This window comes from Olea europaea, unplaced genomic scaffold (assembly GCF_002742605.1).
Source record: "Olea europaea var. sylvestris unplaced genomic scaffold, O_europaea_v1 scaffold311, whole genome shotgun sequence".
Classification (NCBI taxonomy): domain Eukaryota; kingdom Viridiplantae; phylum Streptophyta; class Magnoliopsida; order Lamiales; family Oleaceae; genus Olea; species Olea europaea.
In genome coordinates, this window is record NW_019249854.1 from 751057 (window position 1) to 763187 (window position 12131).

The following is a 12131-nucleotide window of genomic DNA, read 5'->3' on the forward strand; positions in this document are numbered from 1 at the left end:
AAAAAGTTTCTGTCCAACCGGATGATATACCGGACACGTCTGATGGACTCGTCCGAAACCCTTTTTTTTTAAATAGAAAAGAAAGATTAAAGACATGAAATAAATGATTTAACGCTTAATTCACTTCATTTTCATCAAGGATACCTAAACCTCTTCGAATACAAGAAAATCGGTCATGAGCTAGAGGTTTTGTAAAAATGTCAGCCAATTGGTCTTCAGTCTTTATAAATTCTAATTCAATGTCTCCTTTTTGAGTATGATCACGAAGGAAATGATGCTGAATCTCAATATGCTTAGTTCGTGAATGTAAAACGAGATTTTTAGACAAATTTATGGCACTAGTATTATTACATAAAATAGGTATATGATCGTAAATCAAATGATAATCGCATAAAGTTTGTTTAACCCAAAGTGTTTGTGCACAACAACTAGCGGGTGAGATATATTCTGCCTCGGCGGTGGATAGTGCAATGGAGTTTTGTTTCTTGCTAGACCAAGACACAAGTGCAAAGCCTAGAAAGTGACAATTTCTGCTAGTGCTTTTACGATCAACATTACATCCGGCCCAGTCGGCATCCGAATAATTAATTAAGTCAATATGAGTGCCTTTTGGATACCAAAGTCCTAAAGTTCTCGTACCACTTAGATAACGAAAAATTCTTTTTACAGCCTTTAAGTGTGATTCTTTAGGATTAGATTGAAAGTGAGCACATAGGTAAATACTAAACATAATATCGGGTCTACTAGCAGTTAAATAAAGAAGGGATCCGATCATACCTTGATATTTTGTGACGTCCACGGATGTACCTTGCTCATTTTTATCAAGCTTTAGAAATGTGCTCATTGGTGTGTTCATAGGCTTGATATCATACATGTCAAATTTCTTAAGCATGTCTATTATGTATTTATTTTGATTTATGAAAATTCCTTCTTTCATTTGTTTAATTTGAAGGCCAAGAAAAAACTTTAACTCACCCATCATGCTCATTTCAAATTCATTACTCATGCATTTTGAAAATTCTTCACAAAGTTGTATATTTGTAGTGCCAAAGATAATATCGTCAACATAAATTGAAACAATAAGCACATCATCTTTATGAGTTTTTATAAAAAGTGTAGTATCTGCTTTTCCAATCGAAAAACCATTTGAGAGAAGAAATTTGCTCAACCTTTCGTACCAAGCTCTAGGAGCTTGTTTCAAACTGTAAAGAGCTTTTTGAAGTTTAAATACATGATCCGGATACTTGTGATCTTTAAAACCGGGAGGTTGCTCAACAAAAAACTTCTTCTTGAATGAAACCATTTAAAAAAGCACTTTTAACATCCATTTGATAAAGTGTAAAATCTTTGTAGCATGCAAATGCAAGAAGCATGCAGATGGATTCTAATCTTGCTACGGGTGCAAATATTTCTTCAAAATCGATACCTTCTCCTTGATTGTAACCTTGGGCCACTAATCTAGACTTGTTACACACAATTATTCCATTTTCATCCTTTTTATTTCTAAAAACCCATTTAGTTCCAATAACGGTTTGATTGTTTGGTCTAGCGACTAAGTCCCAAATATGATTTCTTTCAAATTGATTTAATTCTTCTTGCATCGCTAGAATCCAAAACTCATCAAATTCGGCTTCTTTGAAATTCTTAGGTTCGATTTGAGAAATAAATGCACAACTACCAAAATAATTTTTGTAAGAGGTTCTAGTAGTGATACCTTTTGATGGATCGCCAATTATTGGCTCTTTGGGATGAGATGGAACAAATCTCCATTCTTTTGGTAACGATGGATCACTTTGTTCTCCGGTTTGTCTTTCTTCATTTTCTTGAACATTTGACTTTTCCATGTCTCCATTTGGTGCCTCCTTATTTTGGTCTTGAATTTTCATTTGTTCGAAAGGAGCTTCTAAACCTACATCGTCATCACTACCTTTCTCTCGATCAAATGAATTAGTTTCATCAAAAGTGACATGCATGGATTCTTCAACGACTAGAGTTCGTTTGTTAAAAACTCTATATGCTTTGCTAGTCGATGAATATCCTAGGAAAATTCCAATATCGGATTTGGAATCGAATTTTCCCAAATTGTCTTTTGTATTTAAAATGAAATATTTACATCCAAAAACTTTGAAATAACCAATATTTGGAATTCTATTTTTCCAAAGTTCATAAGGAGTTTTGGTTTTCCTTTTGCTTACTAATACTCTATTGATAATGTAGTAAGCGGTATTAACGGCTTCGGCCCAAAAATATTTAGGCAAGTTATTTTCATTTAACATAGTTCGAGTCATTTCTTGCAATGTGCGATTCTTCATTTCTACGACACCATTTTGTTGAGGTGTTCTAGGAGCCGAAAAATTATGTTCATATCCACGTTCTTTACAAAAATCATCAAACCCAACATTATTAAATTCTCCACCATGATCACTTCTAATAGTTGAAATAGAATAGCCTTTTTCATTTTCAACTTTCTTACAAAAATGTTTAAAAGTTTTCAAAGCTTCTTCTTTTAAGCTTAAAAATATAACCCAATTAAATCTTGAAAAATCATCGACAATAACAAAAGCATAATGTTTACCTTCTAAGCTAGCCGTCCTAGAAGGTCCAAAAAGATCCATATGGAGAAATTGTAATGGTTTTGTGGTTGAAGTAAAAATTTTTGGTTTGAAAGAACATTTTACTTGTTCTCCAAATTGACAAGCATCACAAATTTTATCTTTTTCAAATTTCAAATTCGGTAAACCCTTTACAAAACAATTTTTGGAAATTTTTGAAAGAAGATCCATGTTTACATGTCCAAGTCTTCTATGCCATAACCATGATTCTTCTTTCAAGCTAAGTAAACATTTTTCATTATTTTCCAATTCAATGTTTATAATATAAACATCTTTACTTCGGCTTCCCACAAAAATCACCTCTTTCGATGTAGCATCCTTAATAAGGCATTTGGAAGAATCGAATTTTATGTTATAACCTTTGTCACATAATTGACTAATGCTTAATAAATTATGTTTAAGATTATCAACGAGTAAAACATTTTCGATAGAAGGGGAAGAGTGGTTACCAATGTTTCCAAAGCCTATTATTTTACCTGTACCGTTATCTCCAAAAGTCACATGGCCTCCATCCTTCTCTTGGAAGTTTGATAACAATGATCGGTCTCCGGTCATATGCTTCGAGCATCCACTATCCAAGAACCATTTACTTTTTATTTTCTTTAGTACCTACAAAGACAAATTAAGTTTTGACTTTTGGTACCCACACAAATTTGGGTCCTTGATAGTTAGTTTTTGTGGATTCTTGTATCCATTTGTATTTGTTCTCAAAGAACAATTTCTTTTTAGTTACACAATTAAAAGCAAATGTCCACTTTTATTACAAAAGCTACATAAAATATTTGAAACCTTGACAAAAATATTTTTGAGTGATTTTTGTTTTAAAGAGGTTTTGTATCCAATTTCTCCTTTATCAAAAACATACTTTTGATTACTGAGCATTAAATCAAAATTTTTCTTTCCTTCGGTAAACTTATGGATAATTTGTGTTAAATCATTTACCTTTTCTTTCAAAGAAATGTTTTCTTTTATTAAAAGGTCATGATCAATATTCTCTCTTTGCTTTTCGGAAATTTTCTTAATTTCTTCTTTTAAAATAGAGTTTTTCTTTTTAAGAATAGCATGATTTAAAGCGAGTTTTTCAAATTTTTCAAGCATTTCATCATAAGAAATTGAAAGCTCATCATAAGAACATACCTCATCTTCGATTGCCATGAAGCACATATTTGCCACTTCATCTTGACTATCATTTCCATTTTGTTCTTCGTCGTCGCTATCATCCCATGTGGCTTGGAGTGCATTCTTCTTAAAATTTTTCTTTTTGTTTGGACACTCGGTTCTCTTGTGACCCGGCTTGTCACAATCATAACAAACAATCTTTTTGTTTCTATCTTCCCCTTTTTCTTCTTTCTTTTGGAATCTTCGATTATTACGAAAACCTTTCCATTTTTTGACAAGAAGGACCAAATCATCAAGTTCTTCATCGCTCATATTTTCATTTGATGTTCCTTCTTCAATTGCCGATTTTAATGCAATTTGTGGTTTGGGAGATTCCTTTGATTCCTCCTTGCTTTTTCTCGTTCTCTCCTTAACCTCGGCATTATTTAGCTCATAGGTCATTAATTTGTTGTAGAGCTCTTCCAAAGGATATGTACTTACATCCTTAGTATTCTCGATCAACATCCTCAATGGACTCCATTCCTTCGATAAGGACCTAAGCATTTTGCTCACAAGTTCACCGTTAGTAAATTTACGATCAAAGCCTTTAAGACCATTTACAATATCGCAAAAACGAGTAATCATATCAATAATAGGCTCATTTTGTTTCATAAAGAAATTTTCAAATTCTTTAACTAGCATATTTATCTTTGTTTCCTTAACTTTACTTGTGCCAACATGAGTGACTTCAAGAGCATGCCAAATATCCTATGCCGAATCACATGTACTAATTCGATTAAATTCATTTCTATCAAGTGGACATTAAAGTAGATTTTTAGCCTTGGCATTTAATGATAGTTTTTTCTTATCTTCATCATCATATTCTTCTCTAGATTTGGGAAGAGTTTGGTCCGGTCTACCATCCTCCTTAATAGTTTTAGTGGGAGCATATGGACCATATTCAATAACTTTCCAAATATTGTAATCAATAGATTGAACATATATCATCATTCTAGCGTTCCAATAATTATAATCGGTACCATCAAAGAATGGTGGTCGGTTTGTAGAGTGCCCCTCACTATTTTGAAAAACTTGGTTAGCCATTACTCAAGATTGTAAAATAAAAAAAAAAAAAAAGGGTACCGAGCTCTGATACCAATTGAAAGCCCAAGAACAACTAACCAAGAGGGGGGTGAATTGGTTATTCGATCTTTTTCGAAAATAAGCGCAAATTTAAGCAAATAACTATGCATAAACAAGATAACACAAAAGTAATAATAGGAAGGGAAAAGAGAGTGCAAACGATGTAATAAGGAGGTTCGATCCAATCATGATCTACGTCCCCTGTTACCAAGCTCTCCGTCACGAGCAAGGCCTTTTTCACGATATTAATTGACTTATGGTGCAATCTAACCATCTTACAACACTTTTGGTGACTTACAAATAAGGAGCACTGTTCCTTTACAATGTTGAAATTTCTGGGACTTCAACTCGACCCATAAGTTTGAAAGATAAGGAGTATACAAGTAAAGACTTCTCTTATAATAAATGATATAATTGAAGTTAAATACAACAAGAGAAGATGGCTAACACTTTAGTAGATAGCAATGATTGAAGCTCAAGTGTTAGAAATGAAAAACACTTTGATAAGAATGATTTTTCAAAAGTTGGATCAATCAAATGTTTTTCTAATAAATAGATTGAAGAAATAGATGTATATAGGTGATAGATTACTGATTTCTCACTTTAAATGCTCATATAAAGTCTCATATTGAATGTAAAGTGATCTAGTATTTATAGCAACAAAAACGGCCAAAAGTTCTGTTCTACCGAACGAAGCTAACGGACGTCCACTATCGTACTGGATGGTCAACTAACCGTTTTTTGTTCAGAAGTCAGAACGTTCGATTTCTTGACCGTTGGACAAACCTGTCATACCGGATGTCCGCTAGAATTACCGGACTTGTCTGCTAGAGCTACCAGATGCGTCCTTTAGCTACCGGATGCGTCCTCTAGATCAATATATTTTTGGAATTTTTCTTCTTTAAATAATGTAGCAAAATGTAAATTCATGAAGGATGTTTCTAACATATTTTACGGACTTTTTGACATGTCAGAAAGTATGTAATACGTTCGTGCTTTTCTTTATGCAAAAATCGTGTTTGTCGTGCGAAGAAATGTTGCTTAAGCTTCAAATGACGTATATGCCAAATACTAAAGTGTTTTACCTTAACATTTGAAATCAAGGTGTCTAAATATATTTTCTTCTAATTTCTTCTTGAAGTGATCGCAGTCTTGATATGTAGCTTGATTTCCACTTTGTCCAAACTTGCAAGAGCTCCGCTTGTCGTAAACTTCTATAATCACTTAAACACAATTGTTGTTTGTTATAATCAAAACGAGAAGTCAACCGTAGGCCAAAAAACCTCTCTCGATAGTTATCAAATATATTCCTCTCATGCGACCTTCCTATCCCTTGATGAAAGATGCGAACATGATAAATGCATTAAACGAGCTAGAACATCTTATAAAAACCATATGAAGGATAGATGTATATATCTATTCTCTATTGAGCCTCACAATATTTATTATTTTGTGCTAATGATCCTATAATCTCTCTCGATAATAACAAAATCCACAAACAATTCAACTAGTAGCCAATTAATTGAAAAGCATGAAAATGATAATAAACATCCAAACAATTAAACAAATTAATGTCAATTAAATTATTCAAATTAAAAATTCATAACAAGGGTTCATCACATCCTAGAAAATATGAAAAGTTAGTCTAACATATTTAAATTACAAAAAATCATATATAAGTGGAAAGACAGAATCTGGATTTTTGATAAATTGAGAAGATGAAGACAAATCTTGAAATCTTGAATCTCTTCAATGATTTCTTAATAAATCTCCACCTGCGTTCTCTCTTCTTTATCCAATACCAAGTTTGAATCTTCACTTGATTGAATTCTTGCAAGTCCCCTTAAATTCTCTCACGAAAATAATGAATTCTCTCCTCCTTTGATGATGATAATTGATGAATATATTGGAGTATATTATATATAAGAGAAAAGTATGAGAGCCCCCTTTGTGTATTCTCCTGTTAGGTATCTGTAGTGGTCGAAAATTGGTGAAAAATCACGTTCAAATTGGTTTCCAAAAGATTTCCAATCGAATAAAGAAAGTTACACTCGTGCGCAGATTTTTTTGTCTCTGCACATCAGTCAGTATTTTGATCATAACTTTGTCTCCCGATATCCAATTGAGTGATTCAAAATTCGTTGGAAAGATAACTAAAAGGGCTACAATTTTCCTAGAAACAGATATTTTCCAATTCGGACGTTTACTATGCCAAAAATTGGTCGCAATCCTTGACTAAAAATCTAAAAAATATATCATGTAATTGGAAGTCGATTTATGGTAATATTCTGATGATATTCCATTCCTTTTTGACTTCTAATTGCATCCAGTTGACTCCCATCAATCTTTAAAATATCTCTTATGGTCCAAGTCAACCATTGGATATTTACTATTTGGTCCTCAACTTTGTACTTCGCTATTTTTCGCCTTTTTTTACTTCTTTCTTTCGGTTTAACTTCCAACCATCGAGTTTTACCTAATAAATGAAATATACAACAATTTAGGCTATAATTGCTTTAAAGAACTATTAAATATATATATTTTAGGTCTACATAAGTGTATAATACACTTATCAAACACTCCCAAATATAAACATTTGTTTGTCTTCAAACAAAATCATAACTTAATTTAACAAACACACAAACATGTAAAATATTTTGGTTGGATAATCTCGCTTTTTACATCGGGAATGGAGATCACCGTATTAAATTTACAAACTGCTTCAAAGTCACAATATCAAACCAATATCCATTTTTTTAATGCAAAATCAACGTTTGTGTGTGTGTGTGTGAAGAACTAGGTAGGCATTAATGACTTCACAAGTTGTTCCAATTTTTGACCCTCTATGGTCAAATTTATTCTTTCATCTCTCGTAAAATTCGTATACCCCCAAACTTATTTTTTTCACTCTTTTCCCAGCATGTGATCTAAGATTGAGTTTTTAATTACTATTCTCACCCTATCCAATTTGGGTGGATGTCACTAGTTGCAAGTCAACACATTAATGAATAAGGATTCTCCAATTATTTGATTGCTTCGACTGCAAGACTCAAGTAGGCTAATTATCTTTCATCAAAAGTCAAATTCCCTCGAACTAGTGTTAGGACTTAACAAGGTATTTAATGCATTTTTATTTTTATTTTTATTTTTTTTGAACTCTCCTTTAAGCTTTCTAGATGACTCATGTAGCAGGCTTTAGGTCGATGACCTCCAAGTCAGACGACTTAAGGGCACTAGGTCTTCAAACACCCTTATAGGCTTAATAACCCGAGTTAAAAAGGCTTTGAAGAGAACAATTATTTATTTTTTCAACGGCAACTTCATCTTTGAGTGCTTTCTAAATAACCCCTATAGCGAGCTTTAGACCGATGACTCCCAAATTAGATGACTTTAGGCAATCAGGTTTTAAGATACCCTTGCAGGCTTAATTGCTCGAGTCATAAAAGCTTCAAAGAGAAATTTTAAATTTTAAAATATATGTCTTGATTAGTGCAATGTCCCTTATCATACACCTATTCAAGAAAACTGACCTCCAACTTAAGACTTTCACCCAATTTTATCATGTTCATCTCAGACAATCCATACAATTTTTTTTTTCACACAAGAAATCCCTAGCCACATCAGTATCTTCCTACAATAGTAAAATCACCCCAAACTGTGCTATATTTGGTCTAAGAATAATTAGTTTAGTATAGTTTGAGTAAAGCATTTATGTCCAACTAAATCCACCTATCAAGAGCATGAAACAACTCATTCCATCACAATGTCAAACTCAATTCTTATGCGCGTATAATATCAAGTTTTGCAAGTTTAAGTTTCAATCAATCTAGCATGCAAACTATCCACAGTTTATATATTAACACTAAATCTCAATTCAGATCATCATTGCTGGCCAGGTTATCCAACCCACACAAGCATGCAATCTAATAAAAAAATTTGTTGTTTTTTTTTTAAGTAGTACTAAACAAACGCACCAAAACACACAAGCATACAAAAACCAAAAAATTCAATGTTTTTTTTTCACCCCCAAGCTTGAACCCGACATTGTTCTCAATGTCATAAAATAAAAGTAAGAGTATAAGGGAATGGGGAAGAAAAGGAAGAAAATACTCCCCGAAGTTTTCTGTTGAATATGTGAGGCAGTATGGATGACGACTTGAAAATCTCTATCATCATATTTCTCCTTTGGTCTGTGTTGGTTTGAGCGTTCCACGACGTTATGTTCCTAACATAGCAGTTAAATCAAGCATTAAAAATCAAATAACCTAGAACATGTGTTACTTAGCCCAAACAATCAAAATACCGACAATAAATTCAATGGCCTAAGTGGAGTATTTAAGGATGGTGATACCTTACAAATTAAAACGTGCCTAAATCTAATGCAACCAAATAATCAAAATAAATCTATATGCTATGCGATGCAGAAAGCAAAATAAATAAAAGCGTTAGAAGATTGGGTTGCCTCCCAATAAGCGCTTAATTTATAGTCTTTAGCTAAACTGTACGGAGAAATTGATCAGGGTGGTTTAAACATGTATCTTGAGTTTTTGCACTCCTTGCAATTTTCGGCTTTGCATCCTCGTTTTGCCTTCCAAACCTTGAACCCTCCGTTCCTCTCTCGTCCAAGGCTTCCTAAATTTTTTGGTTTTGTCTCCTTCGAGCCTTGTTGCACCTTTGCAGTAATATAATTGGACTCTTCCTTAGTTTTTTTTATTGATCTCTCTATGTACTGGATTCTCGATAGTGTTTTAGATCTTAAAATTCTCTTGTTTATCTTCCACTCTCAATGTTAGTTCGCCACTTTCAAAGTCCATGACAGCTCGGCTTGTTGATAGGAAGGATCTGCTCAAGATAAGTAACACTGCATCCCATGGCTCCTCTATATCTAGGACAACAAAATCAATGGAGAATATAAATTTTCCTACTTTAATGAGCACGTTCTCAACTACTTCTCCCGGGTATTTGATTGATCTGTCTGCTAATTGAAGGGAGATAGATGTATCCTTTAGCTCTTTCAATCCTAATTCCCTACTGAAGGGCATTAGGTTTATATTTGCTCCTGAGTCACATAAATAATTAAAATTTGAATCATTCCCTATTGAGCAACGTATTTTGAGACTCACTGGATCTTGTAGCTTAGGAGTTAATTTATTATGCAATATGGCACTACACACCTCATTTAACTTGATTGTCTCGAAATCTGTAAGCCTTTTCTTTTTGGATAGAATCTCTTTCAGAAACTTTGCATAGTTTGGTATTTGAGATATAGCTTCAATTAGTGGAATGTTAACATGAAGCTTCTTGAAGATATCCAAGAACCTTGCAAACTGTTCTTCCAACTTCATCTTTTGCAATCTCTGTGGAAATGTGACAGGAGGCAAATAAGGTTTGATATGGGCGATTGTCTTAACCTGTAGATTTTCAGACTCTTGATGTGAAACTATTTTATCTGGCTGTTCGGATTTATCCACTTGCTCCTCATCTATGGAAGGTACTTTTTCATTTACTTTTACCCGTCTTTCGACTGTGATTTCTGGAAATTGAATCCCATTGCGTGTAGTGATTGTCCCAACCTCCTCATTCTCTACAACTTTTACTACCATTACTTGCTGTTTAGGATTTATGTCAGTGTCGCTTGACAATGCTCCTTGTTGTCTTTCTGAGAGTGCTTTAGCTATTTGTCCCATTTGATTCTCCAAATTTTTTATGGCAGCATCCTGAACTTGCAAGCTCTTATTCGTTCTCTGCATATGTTGAGTGGACATTTCTGTTAACTTAGTCACAAGATCTTCTAACGAAGTCTTCTTCTCATTCTGCTGAAATTCGGGTGGTGCGGTCTGCTGTGGAGCAATGTGAGCTCCCTGATTATTACTCCATTGAAAACCTGGGTGATTTCTCCAGTCTGGGTAATATGTGTTAGGATTTGGATTGTGTTGTTGCCTTTGAAAATTCTGAGTGTAGTTCACGTCTTCTATTTTCTGAGCAAAATGAGATCCTATGTTACAATCAACACTCTCGTGGTTCCCTCCACAATGTTTGCATTTCGGTCCCACTGTTTGGGCTACACTCATCTGATTTACCTTTTGTGCCAATGATGCCAATTGTGCTAAAAGTGCTGTTAAAGAATCAACTTCGAATACCCCAACAACTTTCTTTCTGCTCGTTCTTTCAGTAGGCCAAAGTACACTGGTAAATGCCAAATCCTCCATGATTTGGTAGACCTGGTTCGCGGTTCTTTTTGTGATAGAACCATCGCACGCAGAGTCTATGTTTGCCCTGCTATTCGGGTTCAAACCAATGTAAAAGTATTGCACTTGAAGCCATTTCTACAATCCGTGTTGTGGGCACTGGCGAAGTAAACCCTTGTATCATTCCCAAGCCTCTGAATAGCATTCTGAGTCCATTTGCTGAAAAATGGTGATCTTGTCCCTTAGCCTTGCAATCCTTTTTGGTGGGAAATATTTGCTATGAAATTTCTGACTCAATTGGTTCCATGTTGTAATGCTCTGCGGTGGGCAAATGTCTAACCATTCCCTTGCTGAATCCCTCAATGTGTATGGGAAGAGCCTTAGTCTAATTGCTTCGCTTGAAACCCCCGAATACTCAATTGTTGCACACATGTCCAGAAATCTTGATATATGAGCGTTGAGATTCTCTGTAGCTTTCCCAAAAAATTGTAGCGCATTTTGGAACGTGTTGATGACATCTGTCCTCAGGTGGAAGTTTGCCTGATCAAACGTCGGATATACGATACTCGACTGGCTTTCCACTACCGGTGGAACCATATATTCTCCCATGAGCCTTGCATTTTCATTGACTACAGCGATATTCGGTTGTGCTACTCCTAGATTAGCCCCGATGGCTAATTGATTCGGATTTTCGTTTGCCATGTCTTCCTCTTTCTATTTTTGATGTGTTTCAAGCTGTTGTCTTCTTTGAAAGTTGAATGTTCGTTCGATTTCTGGGTCAAATTGAGCAAGATCACCAGTTCTTGAACTTCGCATACAAAGTCTTGAAAAAGAAAGCAAGAAACACTGTAAAAAAAATTTAAATTAATGAACTAAACTAAAAATAAGAAAAATTCAGATTAAAGTTAAAATTAACTAAAACTAGTCAAAAACAATAGTCCCCAGCAACGCCTCCAAAAACTTGATCGATTGATTACCTGCAAGTGAACGAGATCGTGAACAAGTAATAAAGTGGTGTGTAGAGTATCGAACCCACGAGGATTATGTGTTTGATCGAGTTAAAACTAATAATTCCCTTAATCGAATAGCA

At 34.3% G+C, this 12131-nt stretch overlaps 1 protein-coding gene across 1 annotated transcript; it reads right to left on the reverse strand.

The window, feature by feature from the left end:
* Positions 1 to 9601: 9601 nt before the first annotated feature.
* LOC111385223 lies at positions 9602 to 11062 on the reverse strand. Its single transcript, XM_023009600.1, has one exon. The coding sequence runs from the start codon at positions 11060 to 11062 to the stop codon at positions 9602 to 9604; it is 1461 nt and encodes a 486-aa protein (XP_022865368.1).
* Positions 11063 to 12131: the final 1069 nt, after the last annotated feature.

Bases quoted from the DNA above. Each gene is read 5' to 3' on its own strand.
- LOC111385223 (XM_023009600.1), bottom strand. From the start codon at position 11,062: ATGGAGGATTTGGCATTTACCAGTGTACTTTGGCCTACTGAAAGAACG.